At 37.4% G+C, this 18,570-nt stretch overlaps 1 protein-coding gene across 8 annotated transcripts in view; it reads right to left on the bottom strand.

Annotated features, from left to right (window-relative positions):
• Positions 1–3,037: 3,037 nt before the first annotated feature.
• The window catches only part of FAM149A (family with sequence similarity 149 member A), a 25,178-nt gene continuing 9,645 nt past the window's right edge, over positions 3,038–18,570 (bottom strand). For 3 of the 8 annotated variants that reach the window (XM_017814471.1, XM_017814858.1, XM_017814392.1), the window contains exons 2-14: positions 16,576–16,686; positions 15,472–15,604; positions 13,836–13,978; positions 11,488–11,613; positions 11,156–11,326; positions 9,200–9,390; positions 7,582–7,736; positions 6,416–6,519; positions 5,980–6,207; positions 5,547–5,667; positions 4,666–4,794; positions 4,173–4,254; positions 3,038–3,344 (exon numbers count right to left, since the gene is read on the bottom strand). In XM_017814471.1, coding sequence (XP_017669960.1) covers positions 3,271–3,344; positions 4,173–4,254; positions 4,666–4,794; positions 5,547–5,667; positions 5,980–6,207; positions 6,416–6,519; positions 7,582–7,736; positions 9,200–9,390; positions 11,156–11,326; positions 11,488–11,613; positions 13,836–13,921 — 1,467 coding nt within the window. In that variant the 5' untranslated portion in view covers positions 13,922–13,978; positions 15,472–15,604; positions 16,576–16,686 and the 3' untranslated portion in view covers positions 3,038–3,270. Of the gene's footprint in view, positions 3,345–4,172; positions 4,255–4,665; positions 4,795–5,546; positions 5,668–5,979; positions 6,208–6,415; positions 6,520–7,581; positions 7,737–9,199; positions 9,391–11,155; positions 11,327–11,487; positions 11,614–12,278; positions 12,483–13,835; positions 13,979–15,471; positions 15,605–16,575; positions 16,687–16,833; positions 16,853–18,570 lie in introns of those variants that run through there. The other 5 variants (XM_017814616.1, XM_017814701.1, XM_017814304.1 and 2 more) reach the window with 5 other exon arrangements.

The raw sequence follows: 18,570 nt of genomic DNA, 5'->3' as shown, positions 1-18,570 counted from the left end.
AACTTACAGAACAAATTCTCCTGGGAGCTGTCACAAGCCTAATGAAGTATGCGATTAGGAAAAGCCAGCATGGATTCATGAAGAGCAAAGTGTGCTTGACAAAGATGACTGCCTTTTACAACAAAGTATTGCCTTTTACAACAAAGTAACCTGCTCAGTTGATACAGGGCAAGCAGTGGACACTGTCTACCTGGGTACCTCAGAGGCTCTGATATGATTTCCCACAGCCTCCTCCTACAGAAACTGATGTGTGATGGTCTGGACAAGTGGTCCATGTGGTGGGTGGGGAATTGGCTGACCAGCCACAGCCATAGCGTGGTGTAAATAGTTCCCTTTCAAACTGGCAACTGTCACGAGTGGAGTCCCCCAGAGATCGATATTAGTACAAAACGGTTTAATATTTTCATCAGTGATTTCGATGATGGGATCAAGTGTACCCTAGTGAAGTTCACCAACAATACCAACCTGAGTGGGGAAGTGGACACTTTGGAAGGGAAAGCCACCCTGCAGGAAGACCTGGATAGGTTGGAAGAGTAGGCTACCAACCTGATGAAGTTCAGAAGGACATGCTAAGGTCATGCATTTGGGAAAATTTACTATAGGAAGAGCAGCACAAGCTGTGACCTACCTGGCTGGGGAGCAGCTCTATGGAAAGGGACCTGGGGGAACTGGTGGAGTATGAGTACAGCTCAGTACAAGTGAACAGTTGGCTGCTGCAGCAAAGAAAGCCAAGACAGTGCTGGGTTGCATCAACGAGGACATCACCAGCAGAGATAAAGAAATCACTATCCCACTTTACACAGAATAGTGTTTAGTTTTGGTCCCTGCTATACAAGAAAGATGTGGACAGGCTGGATAAGGTGAAGGGCCACAAAGATGAACAAAGTACTGAGAAACCTGCTGTGGGAGGAAAGTCTGAGAGAACTGTGTTTGTCCAGCCTGGAGAAAAGAAGTTTAGAGGACACCTTATCATCATGTCCCTATATTTAAAGGATAGATACAAAGAAGATGGAGACTCTCTTTTCATAAGGGATTATATGGAAAAAGTAAGGGGTGATGGGTGCAACTCATACTTGGGGAGATTCTGATCAGATACAAGAAAATTTTTCATTGTGAGAACAATCAGCCATTGGAATGATCCCACTATGTGGGAAGTTGTGGATTCCCCAACACTGGACACTTCAAATTCAGCTGGGAAGGGTGCTGGGCCATCTCATCTAGACTGTTATAGCCATAGTCAGGAGTTTTGCCACTAAAGATTGGACCAGATGATCCTTGAGGTCCCTTCCAATATGGAATGAGTCAACGATATGATGATTATCAGGATGAAAGATGACTGTGATTCTGTCAGGTGCCCAAAAACTGACCAAAAGGGAAAAGTGTTAAAATACTTCTGGTAGATAGCAAACGTTCCTCTTCCCTCTCTCCTGCCAGCTGAGAGCATTCCATTGCTGCTCTAGTAATTAGCAGACTGTTTGTTGTTCTGCTCTTCTCTCCATATAGAGATCAACTGACTGAGCACCATTGCTACACAGATGTCAGCAATCTTCTCTCTTTGGCAAAGCGCCAGATGATGAACCACTCCTCAGTGATTCACCAGTTACCACTTCTGTTGTTACAGAATCGACTAGTGCACGTTCATCTTTTCATTTAGTTCACAACATAAGATCTGCATTGCTACGAAATGCAAAGTACAAGATGGAAAGGGACACATTTTGCCATCACTTCTCTGCATTCTTGTCAAGGTCTGTACAATAGAGGAGGAAGCACTCGCAAGAGCAAAAGTATATTCTGGACATGTTGCTGAAGGCATTAATTCTGGAATTTTGGAAAGTGAATTTTGGAAGTTAAGTCATCTTTGACATGAGATTTCTGAAGAAACTTCATCAAATTGACCTACAACTGTATGAAATTGCTCTGCAATTCCAAAGTTCAAGCATTCTGCTTTCTCAGATACTATAACATACCATCACCAGTGAGTGAACTTAGTGTAGTCAAAGACAAATACTTAGCCAGTATTCAAAAGAATACAGTGCTTACAAACCATTTACAAAAAAAAAAGAAATCTGATTAACAGTATAGATACGAAATATACATTACAAATGCTTTGGGCCTTGGGTTATCAATCCTTGAACATTCATAAAAAGTGAGGAGAACTGGTATTAGTTCCTAAGTAGAAGAAAAAACTGTTACTAGTCTTAACTGCACAATTTGGGCAAGTAACTTTTTCTCATCCTTCCTTTACACTTCAACAGCACTTCAAACACATTTGCTTCAACTACTGGCTCTGTGATGGAAGGAGGAATCCCTGACTGCGAATGCTCACAGCACTAATAGCCAGGGATCTGATCAGTGCTTTGTTTGCTGGACAAAACACAATTCCAAGTCTCCTCTTTGATCTTCCCATTTGGGTCTACACAAAGAGGTATGAAATGATGCTTTCATCAGTTAAGTACATATTTTCTTGTTTAAGGCTCACATATTTCAAAAGATGATTAATTTGTACAATAACACACATTATTTTATAAGAAATCTCAAGAAGTGGGAATAGTCTTACAGACTTGTCAGCACACTGGTTCAATTGCTCAGCATCTATAAACATGTTCGGACTGGCAGGGAAAAAATATTTCCTGTAAACAAAGTTTATCCCAGCAGTTCCCATAGTTATTGATGATCAGAACAGTGTAAGCAAAAGCAATGAATGAATTCCGTTACAAAAAATTAAACGACAAAGAAAAAGTAGAGATAGACAATATTTGTAAGAAACCAACTGCTGTAAGCAGAAAAACAGAGAAATGTTGAAACAGTGATTAAGGAGGAAGTACTGCGAACTCCTGTTTAAAAGTATAAATTTTATATATGACTGATGTTTACATAGTCTAGAACATCCTTAACACTGAGCAAACAAAAAAAGTGGGAGCAGGACTTTACAGCCTCAACATAACTTATTCACTTCTACACACTGAATAACAATTCCCTATGAAAGACAGAAAAAGGAGGAATGCCTGAGAAGAAAGTGCAACAGCAACATCTCGACGCTGCGAACAGAGCAGACACCTCAACCATTTATTTCATTTTGCTCTAATTTTTAATCTAACCTCTGGTCAGACAATTTTAAAAGAAGGCAACGCAGATATCCTGAAGATCACAAGGCTCAGTAAGCACCAGCATACTGCACACCTTCTTCATTACACACAGATACTAGGTGGTAAATTTATTGCTTCACTCAGTCATTCAGTGAAGAGAGTTTCTGCTTCTTTCTAAAATGGGTTAAGAAGCAATTTGAAATCTCTTTCTTGAGGTTGAAGGATTTCTCTGAACAGATCTGTAGTGATGCTGTGAGCCTGGAAAATATAAAACACTGTTATAATTGTCATAATTCCTGAAACACACTCCAAGTTTATATGTAAGTTACTTCCACTAGTCTGCTCAGATCAATGTTTGCTAACCTACCCTTATTTTTACATCACCTTTTATATAATTATGTCAATTCTATAATCGTTTAAACTCAAGGAACTTCCAAACAAGTAAGGGTTATATACAAAGACTCAAACTAAGCCAGGAACTAGCTAGTCAGCTTTATTGTAAAAATGAAACAACATGAGCCACACAGGGTTGCTCTCTTTTCGGTATTATAACTGAAAGACACAGTTGCAAGTCAATATTGATCTTTTAATTTAAGAGAGCTTTATACTTCTATTAAAAATGCATATTTTAAACTTTTTTTTCACATAGAAAGTTTACTAATTTGGGAGCTAAAGTAAAATTTGTCATGAATAGCTCACGAGCATGAATCTGTGTTACTACTCTAGCAGCTGCAAAAATATCTAGCCTGTACATGTGTACACCACTTACTCTTGCCATAATTGTAAACATACTGAAATACTAAAAAAAAAAAAAAAGAAAGAGAGAGAGACACAAGATGATGGGAAATCCTTCTCCTTCCATGTCATAACAACAAAAAGAAGCTTTACAGGATTCCTACCAATCAGTTAGGACTAACTCAGACCAAGTGAGAAGAAACTGCAAAACCAAACTCAAAAGATCCTGCCAAGCACACCTGTTCTTTTATGCCAAGATGGCTCCTCCTGAGCACTTCACTTTTTGACTGTATGATGGCTTCATAGATTTTTCTGGCCTTTTACTTTCCAAGTAATTCTTACTTTGCCTACCTGTTGTCAAAAATCCTTGACCCATCCCTCTGTGGTTAGCAATATCCATGGGAGTCAGTGATCTCTTCTGAGATGTGTCTCTCTGTAAAAAGGGAAGATATACTACTAGCTAGTGCGATACACTTATCTACTGAAACGGTTTTATGATGGTTTTTATGATCTAATCCAGTATATTGAATCCTACCAAAGTGCAAAGCTCCAAGCAGCGCTAAAACTGTACACCTCTAGCATACAGACTCCCTCAAAGGAAGACTGCACACCTCTAACACATGTACAACCCTCAAAGGAACAGTTTGATGCATTAGACCTGAAAAAAAATTCTTCCTCATAGTCCCGCACCCTCCCCAAGACTTTTAACATCCTCCTCTCTACAGGTAGCAAGAACCCCTGCACATCAGAAGGCAGGAGAGAAACGAGACCTCCTGTAGATCAACACTGGGCATGAATGAAAGCTTCTTCCCCTTGACATGTCTCTACTTATATTGTAACATACCCTGAACGTATGAGTTGTGTTGGGCCTTGAAAATTGATTAACAGTAACAGTTCTTTCTCTGAGTGCCGGTTGCTCTACCCTGCGAGGCACTGCACTTGACACTCTGCTAAGAGCATATCGTCCTTGATGCTGAGAGAATTAAAAAAAGCATTAAGAGAATGCAGCAATTATATCAGTTAAAATATTTTTTTCTGTTGCCACACAAAAGTACACGAGGAGAAAAGAAAAATATGTTTTCACTGACCAAAAGCACCAATTTAAGGGTTCTCATGTTTTTCAAACAGATGTGAGACTGTTCCTAATACTAGTCTATAATTCCCAAAGGCTTACATTAATTAAAATAATAAAAGATTTTACATTTATCTCAATTCATAATATTATTCAGAAGAAGAGTAATATCAACATGCCAATCTACTTTCATTCTCGTAATTCATGACTTCCCCAACCTTCAAAAATAGGTCAGTATAAGATGATCTGTTTTGTTCAGTTGGTATCCTTTTCTGCTTCAGTCAGCATAATTTTCTACTTCTTATAACTTAACATTAATGAATAAAACACTGAAAGGAGCCTTTTAAATCCAGATGCATAAACGTGCAAGGTTACTATCTTGTTGATTTGCTGTTTTTCTATTTTTTTAAACCAGATTTTTCTGTTGTCAGAGAAGTCTTTCCACCGTGATCTGTTTGTGACCTGATGTTTTAAACTGACTTCTCTTGCATTGTAATGATACCCCAATGTAATTCACATTAGCATGTTAAAACCATCTATGAAATACAAACCAAAACAAACTGTAAAACTGGTCCTTTCAATCAGTGACACAGAGCAGTTTATTTGTAAATAGCTTGAAGTTCTTCACCAGTACAAAAATGAACACAACTTACAGAGCTCTGTTGCAGTCGAGGTACTGAAAGATATTGTTCAAGAGCCTCAGAATTTATTGGTGGTAACTTGTTCCGTGTTGCAGGTGCATAAGCAGAAGACAAACGATCTGAGCTGGCAACCCTACAGAATTTTAAGTGTTCTTCTTTTAGAAAAATTCATGTTACAGACTTCTTCACTGAAGCAATATGAAATTATGAAGTAGTACATTTCTTTATAGAGCTTGACTACAAAACATAACAGCACCTAATACAGCAATAAAAAATAAAACAAATGCCTTTCCTCAAAAAAGCATGGTTCGGATTGCTTTCTTTTTCTCTGAATTTACAATTAATAACAAATCATGGCTTAGTTTTCAAGTATTTTGCAAAATCTTTCACTGGTGAAATTTCAGTGAAGTTCTGAGAAAATCAGAGAATAAAATTAAAAACTCACAATTTCGTCCATCTTAGGATTTCCTCATTGTACATATTAGGAACTTTTGAGCAGAGTTGGTCAGAGGTGAGAGAAGGTAACCTCCGATGGTTTGGTAGTTTCCTAGAAGATGCCAGCAGTGCCTGAGATGATGACAGAACACTATTATCAAAAATTCTCCCCAGCCTAGCATGTGCTGAATTTGGAGCAGTGGAGGCAGTGCTTTGCTGTTTGTCTTCTTGCTCGTTCCTAGGGAAAGAGAAAGAAATTATGAATGAGGATCAAGAATCCTTTTATCCTTAACAGCATATCATTTCAACCTCTGCAAAATCACTATCACATCAGTGATACATACAAACAAAATCACTGCCTTTTTATTGCCTTTTTCTAATTGCAAAACATTTTTTATGCAGTGTGAATTATGTCACATTTTGAAAATGTCAATATCAAAACCTACTGTATTTTTTCTACTCTGGTAACATGCCTCTGTTGGAGTGGTTTTGCTTGAATTGTCATCACACCATTCAAATCACTACAGAAGTTGCTGGAGAAACGCTGAACCTATTAAAAGCAATAACTATGCGTTAACCTTTATATTTTTGAAGGAAGACCTCAAAAAGCACATAGTTAAGAGATATTTTACTTGTATTTTAGAAAAGTTTCTATTAAGACAGTTTAATAGAATTCTCAATAGTAGATGGTGCAACTATGTAATTTCACTTATTTAAAACAGATTTTTACAAATATGATTTTCATAATTTTGTTATTGAAGTGCAATTCAATTTAAAATACTCTTTCAGTTGAAGACAGAGTTTGATTCTCCAAAGCTTCCATTTTCCCTCAGCACAGGGCATAGAGTCTAGGAATTATTTATCTAAGCATTTTACTTCTGGCTGCTGGGAGCACTACAGAGCAAAGCACACCAAAGAGGAGAAGCAAGACCCCTGTAACTATCTTTTCCATGGTCCTTATCCCACTGCTTAACAAGCATGGAAAAAGAGCAGATGGAAGAGAATGAAGTTGCTTGAACTCGACAGAGAGAGAAAAAAAAACAGAAGTGGTGATTGAAAAAGGAAACATATGTGCAAAGCACGTGACAGAGGGAGGATGCAGGAAGCAGGACAAAACAGAACATTTTATCAATATAAATATGAGCTTCCACAGACAGGTAAGGCCTAGTGCCAACGTGCTGGTGGAGGTACTGCAGAGAAAAAGAAGTTGCAACTTCACATCTCTGCAGTTCAGGGAAAAGCCCACTTTGTTTTCTTAATTCTATCAAGAAGAAATTACTGGACCACAATAAAGCAAAATTAAGGACAGAATACTGTCTAGGACAAAATACAGTCTAACAAGACTCTCTTGGTAAAGCAACTGCAGCAATATCTTAGGGGTAAATGGCATCTTTAAGAACCACCACAGACAAACCAGTGACAACAAATAAAAAAATGCACATTTAATTAACCCGCATTTTAAATCAGATGACTTTAAGCACACCTAATTGGTATAAAAAAAACCAAAACAAAACGGGTGGAAAAAAGACCCTTTCCAAATTTCAACCAAGACTGTCCAAGATTTGCAGAAAAAAAGAACATCATTTGACAGAAAGTTATTTTTTATTTTTACCTGTGATGAAACAGAATGAGGTCCAAAAGATACACTTCGTGCTTCAGAGCCTCTGGAAAGAGGAATGCTCCCAGCATCTGTTATAATATGAATGGCTGGCAAATGTGGCAGTTTTGCTGTAACAGCTTTCAGTTTTTCAAATTTTTTGTCACACTCTGCACAATAGCAAAAAAAGTAGATGTAATAAGAGGAATTTTCTGTTTACTGGCCATCCTTTGTTGAGGTTCAAAAACTATTACACTTCACAGTAAATAAAGACTTTCATATCTTTTTAAGTTTCCATATTATTTAAAAATCTACCGTAAATGATGTTTTTCTAAAAGCTTTCCCATTTGTTTATGCTTTCTCTGACACTGACATACAAGTCTGTCTATACAGTTAGAGTTGGAGGTGGGTGTTTAAGGAAATATTGCTAAGACTTTGAAATGTTATTTAAAAATGCCCAAAGATTTTTCTTTTTAAGCAGCAAAAAAAATTTAAAAATATATATAAAACAAAAAGTCTATTGATAGTGTCCTTGTCTGACAGCAGCTACATGGTGTTTCATTTTCTGTAGCAAATGTGGATAGAGCCTTCCCAAATCTTCGTTCGCGAAGCCTCGCCATGATGATGATGGTGTTTCATTTTGGGTGTAAACTACTATCTTATTTCTATTATAAATACAAACTCTTTTCCTTCCTAGTTGAGATACTTTGGTAACCAGCAATTTGTCATAAGTTCATGACCTTCAAAAAGATAGAAAAGCAAACCTATCATAATACTGCTAAGCTATCCTCCCTAAACTATAGTAGTGAGAGCTAAACAATCCGCCTGTGGTGTGAAAGGAACTTCTATATTTCAGTAACACCTGAAATGTTAAATTCTGATGCTGCAAGCATTCTGAGGAATTTTGCCATTTCTTACTTTGTTGTAATCTTATATTTGAGGTTGAGTGTACCTTATACTTGAGGTAACTTCCAAAACCCCCTCAGGTATTTTTCTATTACCATCCTTTTAAAATACATTGAAAGAATGGGAATTTCCCTCAGCCTCCAAAGACAATATATGCACAATAAATAGATTTTCATTTCTAGTTAATTTTCCTTGCTACGGTCCGACAGAATATGAAAACATAAAATAAAATTACATGCGTCACCATTTCTTCATCCTGTACTCATGAACTCCTAATGTCAGCAAGACTGTCTATCTCCTACCTAAAGGGTTTTTTATTAACAAAGTTCAAACAGTGAGGACTAGGAGACTTTGATTCCTAGGTTCTAGATTCACATCACATCATCAGTGATCCCCTGCTAACAGCATCAATCTGCATCTCAAGCCAGTGATTTTATTTTTTTAAACATGCTCTCCCAAAATGAAGTTATTTCAGTAAGTATTTTTCCCTTTTTTCCCACCTCTCATAAAAAACTCCCTGAAAATTAATAAAGAAGTTTTTATTTTAGGTGCATGTGTGTGTTGTGTGTGTGTGCACATTCTCATGGCAAGGCATTACGTATCTTACAGTGCTCCAGCACTGGTTACCTTAAATAAAGCTTGGAAAATTTGGTTATTTTAAGGGGTAGGGGAGAATCGCTTTTCTGAGTTAGATTTAATAAACACCGTATTTGAAAATATCAGATACCTGGGATACTAGTTTCCCAATTTTTTTTAATCAGTTCTTCCAATATTCCAATGACACTGCTCCAAACACGATCAAACACTTCAGAAGCCACAGCATCTTTGATACAGGCATTGGGAGAAACAGGGGGAATGCCACGCTTACTCCTCTTCTCAGAGAGACACATCTTCTTTTGTTCCCAACTCTCATCATCACTAATAAAGGAAACAAATTCAAAAGAACTCTTATGGATTTTGCCTTTTTTTTGTCTTTCCTTCCAATACAGAAACATAAATACAGAAGAAAAGGCAGTCAGCTGCAGATCACCAAAAAATTCAAATTTAAATGCACCTATGGGAACAGAACCTATCATACACATATAAGGATTTCTTTTATGTTTTTGCTTGCAGTTGAAAAATTAAAGAATCCCACCAGGGCACTACAACAGAAAGATCTGCAGCTCTAGGAAAAACCTTTATACATGGCACTTAGTCATTTGAGACTAAATCCTATACTCTTTACAGTAACATAAATGAACTATTATCTGTTGCATTTGTCAGGAGGACCATAACATAGAATATTTCTTTTTTTATCATGCCCTGTGTACCTGCACACATCTGCAGCACTCCACCATCGATCAAAGGCAAAACAACTTTAAAGGATTTCTGTAGTCTAACAAGAATAGCAGAGCCTATAGCCTTACACATACCTTCTTCCTTTCCACTGCTGTGAGGACAGTTATGGTTTTTTGGGTTTTTTTTCTGTCTCCTCCCTACTTAGGGCAGCACATTGCAGCAACATTTCTTAACTTGGTCTTCTAACACACCTCTCAGGAAGGAAGTTTTCACCTTTTTCTTTTTTTAATGCCATCATATTTCTTTCTAAGGAATGCATTTTTTTGAGATCATAAAGATGATTCCAAATTCATACTGGTTTCTCCCTTTCTCAGTCACTTCTTCCTCAAACTTAACTGCATAATTCTTAACTATAACTGAAATGTGGCTGAGCAGTCCAAATCACAATATGACCAAGCTATTTTCATATCAGGCTTTTTAATGCCTAATGTTTTAGTTATGGAGAACAAGGTTGAAGAAAACAAGAGGCATGCGAAGGAGGCACAAAGGAGAAAACACACCTTCAGGCAAGTGTCCCTCCCAAATTAAATTTGCTTACTTCGCAAAATGAGGAGAGAAGAATACTAAGAGTATTCTCAAAGGCAGTAACCCCGGCCCTCTCTTTCAAAAACAGGACTGAAAGGGTATCAGTCTGGTTCCTCAGCTTTTCAGAACAACCATGTCTTTGTCCTGAATGTGCATAAGGCCTTAGCACAAAAAGCTATGCTTTGTGCCCAACTAGTCTTACCAAAGGTTTCCCCTCATAGAGGCCTTTTAGGAAACAGCACATTATGATCTTTGATCCACCCAGTAGCCTAGTTGCTGGAACATTCAACTGGCTCACAGGAAACCTCAGGTGACTGTCAAGAAAATAACTGACTCCTGCCCCTTACAAAAATGCTCTGAATGCAGGCTGCAACCGGCAGCTCTCCTCACAAAGCTGTAATACACTGCACTGAAAGAATTTAAGATTCTTTATCAGGGCAGACAATAAGAGAATGTACAGTATAATGACCCTAAACAACCTGCTGCTCAAGGCACTCACCTGGGAAGAAGGGATGCCTTCATTCTACCCCATCTCAAAATTAAATATTCTTTTTACTGAATCTCCATGCACCAAACACCTCAAAACAACTAGTGGTTAAAACACATCTCTCTGACATGGAAGATGTGAGTTTTGAACCACTAGAAAGACAACATACCTAATCTTCCACATGCTCAGTGAGTGCTCTGACCACTGTGCTACCAAACACAGGGACAGAAGGAACTGTATCTTACAGAAGAGAAACACAATTTATGAACCCTGACAGGGTTCACTGATAATTTTTCATTATATTCTTCAAAAATACATATATCTGTTATTTACAGTTCCTTGCTGTCAAAGGCAAGATATTCTTCTATTTTTCCATCCATATCATAGATTTCTTCTTCCAGGAAGGAATACATGGCTGAGTCAGAAATCCTAGTGGAACTTGAATCCAGTGATTTATGTATTGGAGATACTGTTGGGATCAGTTTAGAGCCCGAAATGCAGAGCCTGAAAAAAAAATCAACAAAATGAAAATTAAACATTCAAAGAAAGAAGAAAGACCATATTTAATTATACTGATATGTTTCGGTAATACAAAAATAGTATTTGTACATACTTCTGAAGGGGGGAAGACAAAAATGAAAACTTGAAAAAAAAAATCAACATACTCTTTTGTATTACTAGTATATTCACAGAGGCCAGGCAGACACTTAGTATCCACATAGGCATCATTTCTGCTCTGAAAATGCTGAAAGCCTTCATCCTTTGGCACTAGAAGCTGCTTTCCTAGAACCCTGAATAAAAGGAGAGAACAAGCAGTTTCTTAGATGGAAGCCTATGCCATATGCAAAGATCCAGAATACAAATACCTGCAAACAGTAGGTAATGTAAAAGCACACCTTACATATGCTTTCAAAAGCAACTCATGGAGGGCTCAGAGCCTTGTGTAATACATCAACATCACCCAGTTTTTAAGTTATTAAAGTTAAGCTGATTTACACTAGATGAGATTCTAGTTTATAAATTTTAAGAGCAAATAGTCAAACTTGCTAGATTATTTTAAAGCCAGATAAACACACTTCCTTTCTTACCAAAACTCTGTAAGAAACATTTAAAAATGGATGCAGAAGACAATATCTGTTGTGCCTTCACTTATCTAACTTCAGTATCCATCAATGTGAGCAAAAGTGCTAAGCAATAATGTTTACATGGAAAATTAAGGCTAGAATTAATGTTCAGAAAATGCAGGAACTCCAAAATGCATAATGTACAGGGATAGACAGAAAAGGTAAAAGCAACTCTAATAAATATACACCAAATTATGCTATAAAATAATTTCTGAACACAGTATAGTTAAATAATCGTTCCTTACTGAATTGTTTTTCACTAGAATTTACAAGGGATCTCAATAGAATTTACCAGTCCAATCTGTAGTGCAAGCAGCAATGTTCAGACTCACCTGAACATGTTTTCTTGAGACTAGCTTTTACAGAACAACACTTTATGCCACATGAAGCTCTAAGCAATGGCCTTTTTCAGTCTTTATTTTGTAAGCCAAGAAAAAAGCTTTCTCGTTAATAGATCTGATCTTTCTCTTACTGATGACAATTCTTGAGTATATTTATTCGCACATGTTGAGCCACATATTCATATACCAACACAGCTGTTTTATAAATTAAAAAAAAAAAAAAAGGACAGCCAGCAAGCAATTTGAAGTACAACTCAGAAATAAATCTGGCATCCCAGAAGCTATTCTTCTGAGTAACTAGTCAACACACACCAAGTTTAAAGGTTTCATCTTAATAAATGAAAATAAGTTTTGTTTTCTTTTTAAACCACAGGAGGTACCACATCCCTTAGTAGCAAATGATGCAGAAGCTCCCAGATTTCTTCAATTTACTTTCAACCTCTTGGACCTGGTTGGTATTGCCAGCATTAGATTTGAATCAAAAAATACTACATACAGGGAATCACTTAAAATAAATTCTACCCAGTGAAAATACCCTAAATAATATAGAGAAATTACTTAATATTTTGATTGAATTACACAGCACAAAAATCTCCATTTTATGCATTCTCTATTAATTTTCACAGTATGTAAACAAGGCAAAACATGGCTTGCTGCTAGTGAAAACTGCCTCAGTTATTTGACAATTCTGCTATTTTCATGACAAAGAAATTGTTAGTTGATTTTAGTTTATATTTCCAAGAACCAAGCCTCTGCAAATTACCTAAAAGCACTGAAAGCATACCACAGTTATTGAAAGCATTCTTTTTAATGGTGTTAACAAACTATTGACTAGAAGACACTCATTACACATGCAGGCCTATGTTTAGAATAACAGTAACCACATCTCATAAAGAATGTCATGCCACCATTTATGAAGGCAAGACAGTATAATGCAGAGCAACACTGACTTGTCCCCTGTGTTACGAGAAGCAGTCATCAGGCTGCCTAGAAATTCTGCACATCTATGCAAAGCAATTCTCATTAATCATGTGTGCATCCGCATATCTATTCATTGGTTATTGCCGGGTTAATATAACGCATTGTTTTACGTGCCTAGGAGGATGTTGTGGCTGTGCAGTATATGTGACGCATGTGGTCGCCCTTCATATTTCATTAATTTTTAGAAGAATCAATACGGAATTACTGAATTTCTTGGAATTTCACAGTATGTTTTCAATTACAATAAAATCAAATATTTATTTACAAGATGTATTGTTTATTTAGGAAAAGTCATTATGAAAATGATGTGTTATTTTCTCATTACATCCTGCTAAATTACATTTGCCTGCAATCATTGTATTAAGCAAAATAATGGGCATTAGTGGTAAAGCACCACTTTCCAGACTTACTGTGCAACTATGGCACAGCTCAGTCCCAGAGATACAGATTTGAATGCATAAGTGTTGCTGATGCCATGCATCAAGAGCAATCCATAAGAGCGTACCCTAAAAATACAAATTAGAATGATAACTGATGAAAACTAGTACTAGCAAAACGTTTCTTTACCTTAGGTGAGGAAATTGTTCAACCCAATCGGCACATTCGACCTGCAAGCTCTGCGTTTGGGTGGTCACTTTTCCTTCAAACAGCATTTCATCAATCTCCAAAAATAACTGATGCACTCTTTGTGTGTTGGCTTTATCAAATTCCTACATATTATAAAGTTAATAGTTGTTAGCAAATCGGCGTTTAAATTAAAATTACCACAATATATAAAGAACAAAACAACTTGAATCAATTTAGCATGGCATGTCAGAATGCATGTTCAGACCATTTATTTGAGACACACAATCTATATACCACAATGCAAAAAAAAAAAAAAAATCCCATATAGCTGACTTGAGCAAGTTGATTTAGCAAAAAGGAACTAGAAGCCTACATTTCTAGGATGTTAACAGATAACTGGCAGCTGCTCAGGATTAGCCAACAGAAAAAAAAAAAAAAAAAAGCTATAATGTGTCTGGACTACCAGCCTGCTCCCTGCTCCAACATGAAGCATGCACACTGCATCTCTGGGACCCATGGCATCAAAGCTCCCTGCTCTTTCTCAGTAAAAGAGCTAAGAGGGCAAAGAGGGGGCACCTTCCATCTGCATGACCTAGTCTGGTGGTTAGGAAACAGTCTCAGTGTGAGAAATGCCCTTCCACACCTCTTCACTGAACCCACAAATCAGTGCAACCAGAGACAGGTGAGCACAGAGGCATATGAAAATAGCAGGGAAGTGCCTAATTTTATCCAGTGATGTGGAGACGAGCACTTGGCTGAGGGTTCCTCGGCTGGGGCACTGTTCATAATGACATTTGCCACTTACATTAGATACTTCGATATATTAAAAAAAGTGGTAATACTCAGGGCCCAAATCACGTTTGTTCGCTTCCAGCTGAATGCTTCAAAGCATTTTAGGCTACAGAAGGGATCATAGCGAGAAGGAATGAGAAAATAACTCTCATACAGGTTATTGTATAACCCAGAGTGAGGCTTTCTCCTGAAGGGCTGGCAGCGACAGATAGGGTCAGTACCCTAAAGGTTAGGACATCATGCAAGAATAATGGCAGAACTACCACTACGAGCCATGGAAGGCTTTTTAAAACAAAAGTGGCAGCAACTGCAATGCTTTTGGATTTATTCAACACTGCCAGCCTGCACCAGGTATGCCTCAGAGGTCAGCCTCCATAAAAAGGTACAACCTCTTTCTGCATCATCTACAAAACGGAACTGAGTTTATGTAAGAGCTAAACATTTACCAAGACTGGGAAAATTATACACATGTTCATGAACGTACTTTATAACTGAAAACACTGAGAATAATTCAGTTTAGACATCACCTGCACTATGCAGTATTTGAAAACACATATTTAATCATTCTGATGGACTCAGAAACCTAAGCCTACCTTCTTCAGTAAAACAGGTTTGTTTTCCTCAAACTTCATCATTTCATATTTTTATCCCATTTTTCTTTGTTACACATTAGTGGCACTGATACCAACTTGCAAACAAAACTATTTCTTTAAAAATTCAATTAATTCAATTTATTCAATCACTAGGCTATTATGGATGAGGTGCTGCATGTCCATTTTCAGTAAATATTAATCTTTTCTACAATATTTAAAGAAAGGGAACTGTAAAAGTTTCTGTGACGCACATCATCCCTCCAGGAGTAAACCGAACTTCTTTCAGTAGACAAACCAGTAGTATAGCTGTTTATTCCAGACCAAGAATTATTCAACTCCGTGGGTGTTGTACAGCCACTAGATGAAAGTGATGAAAGTGTTTCACTGAAAATATGACAAATTAAAATGAAAAACACGATTATTTTCTGTATAAACATTTTTAAAATAAAGCAACCTATCACGTAAATGGACAGCAACACGTATTCCTGCTGAGCTGAAGAGGTGCAAGCATACATTTTGAAGTAGAGTGCTACGAATACCTGTTCCTATTAGTACCATTTACTGCCTTAAAGGCAATTCCTCCTACACTATTATACTTTTGTATGTATATATATCATTGCAACTGTATGGGCCCTCTAAAATATGCATATATATGTGTGTATGTATTTAAATATATCTGTACCCATGTACCTATATTTCCAGCTCTAACAATTATTTGGTTTCACCAGTTCAGCTAGTGACCTTATGAAAAACCACGTTATAGATAACATAAGCCTTCTTTAACTCCATTAGAAGCTATCACAAGAAAACATTTGCAAATAAGCACAAGATCTCTACAAATACTATTGAATTATATATCTGAATGCAGTGCCTTCTATGTTGTTAAACTTGGTGTACTTTAAATCTTGAGCTCTGGCATTAAAGTCCTTGAAGCCCTACCTGGTCCCTGCCAGCTACCACCCACGCTGGGATGCAGGGAAAGTAATGGCAATCAAATATGCAGGCCAGGCAAATTCTAACCAGTGTCATCCAAAATGAAACTTCTTGAAAGTTAACTAACCTGCAACATTGGCAAGCATGATTTCAACTGAATCATGAAGTCTGACTCTCCTTCCAGACTTAATCAGTGACCTTTACTACGGTCTCAAAATACTCAGATCCACAATGCAAACCGGGAGTAAAGTTCAAACCCTCTAAAAAATGGGTTAGTTCAATTTATATCCTGAATTAGGTTGTGCAACAGTTATTATCCATGAGAATAACTAGAAGCATGACAAGTGAAAATTGATCCCAATCTTGAAATGTCTAAGTCAAAAGTGCATTAATGAAGTACTGTTACAGAAGTCCATGCATACCAAGTATAATTATCGATGGCTTCCTGCACATTTTTGGCAAAAACTCTTGGAAGAGACTCTCCACTTTTTCCGGAGATACACCGACTTGTGGAACCTCTGGACAGTCCCTTCCTATAAACACAGAAACACATCGTTTCATAATTTTAAATAAAATTAATTTGCATCCTCAATGGAGGGGAGGGAGGAGGGAAAGACAACTACTTTGCTGAATTTTTTGATCCTATCCATCAACACAAACATTTGCTTGAAACAAACTACCTTGTTTCAAAATAGACTTGTTATACTCCACAGGCATCCTCCTTCAATTGTGCAGTTTAAACTTTGCACAAAGCACACACAAATGTAGCAGCACCTCACAATTGCAGCAACAGAGCAAAGGCACAAACCAGTAACTGCCCATACAGTAATTTATTTACCTGTGTGTTTCTGTTCAATCATTAACATAAGTCAACCTTCTCAGCTGTCTCTCCACATAAAAAGAAGTTACAGATAAGCTGCCAAGCAAACAGTGGTCTTTACCAAAACTAGTTTAGTATACGTTTTAATGAAGGAATGATTGTTTGTTTATTTGGGGGGGTTGGTTTTTTTTGTTTGTTTTTAGCTTTTTTTAATGGAAACTGTTTATAACCACATCTTTCTATAATCCCACTAAATTTTGTCATCAATAAGCTAAGCCCACCTCTTCAGAACATACACAGATGTGTCAAAGTGTTCCTCCGAAACACTTTTATAACAACGGAGTGCTTTACCTGTGAAAGATCCTATTTTCATCCCATAAAATCCTCAGGTCATAACTGTGAACAGTAGCATGATTGCATCAAAGTACATTTGTGAATGAGTAACTATAAGGAAAGAGCTAACAGTTCAAGAATTTTCTTCATTTCTTTAGACAAGAACTGCAGCTTTGCCCTGCAATAGTTAGGACTGCTGTCTTCCTTCTATCCTGATATTTATCTGGCCATTACACATATTACAAAGATACGTGTCAAATTCTAACTCCCCACTCAAATGGAGTACATCACAACTGCTACTCCTATATCTTAGCGAATAAGACACCAAAAACCTATCAGAAGTTGAACTTCTCATCAGGGAAGACCTTCAATTGCAGATTCTTGGAGGCTAGTACAAAAGCAGTGGAAAACATCTCTATGTGTTTGCTCAAAATATCCTAGCTCTTCCCTAGGTATCTGCTTTTGGCCAGTCAGCAGCAGGAGGCTCTATGAAAATTCATGCAGTCCTGTTCCATGACTGGAGTCTCATGTTGTCCTAACACCAAAATCTACCTCCCAGGCAGTAACAGTGAGCTCACAGCCCATCTTCTACATAGAATACTGTTTCCTTCTGTTCCTGTACATATCTCTCTGTAATTTTATTTGCCAGGTTATTGTTCAGGCAGCCTTATAAGGTCTTTCAATATTATCATAGCTGATCTTCATTCTTAGTACTTTTCCAAAGCTTAATATCACCACCAGGATTTCACACTTCACTATTCCTGTCTTTACCTGGGCAACTAGCTCAAACTGCCCTGGACAGATTCCAATGTAACACCACTGGATAAGGAAACCATTTACTGTTACCTTCTGCTTCATACTGTAGTCATTTGCCTGTACAAGAATCCTTTCCTCTTGAATTCCAGCTGCTTTATTTACTTGACAGACTCTTGGCAACATAAGCTAACTACACCGACTGGGTCTCCTGTATCTGTAAGACTTTCTGACTTCCTAAAGAACCCGGTGGGCGGGGTTGCAGGAAACCTGACCCTACAAACACGAAAAACCCAGAAATGCCACCAGTAATATTTCATGGACCTTCTCTTGGAAACTACATATAAGCATTATACTTAATAACATAACACAGAGAATCAAAGAATCATCAAGGTTGGAAAAGACCTCTAAGATTAGCGAGTCCAAACATTTGCTTAACACTGCCGGGTCCACCACTAAACTGTTTCTAAGTGCCTCATCTACATGTTTTCTGAACCCTTCCAGGGATTCC

The sequence above is a fragment of the Lepidothrix coronata genome, unplaced genomic scaffold, assembly GCF_001604755.1.
Source record: "Lepidothrix coronata isolate B3197 unplaced genomic scaffold, Lepidothrix_coronata-1.0 Scaffold0, whole genome shotgun sequence".
Lineage (NCBI taxonomy): Eukaryota > Metazoa > Chordata > Aves > Passeriformes > Pipridae > Lepidothrix > Lepidothrix coronata.
Note: the sequence above shows the minus strand (reverse complement) of the source record. Positions and strands in the feature narration are given on the sequence as shown.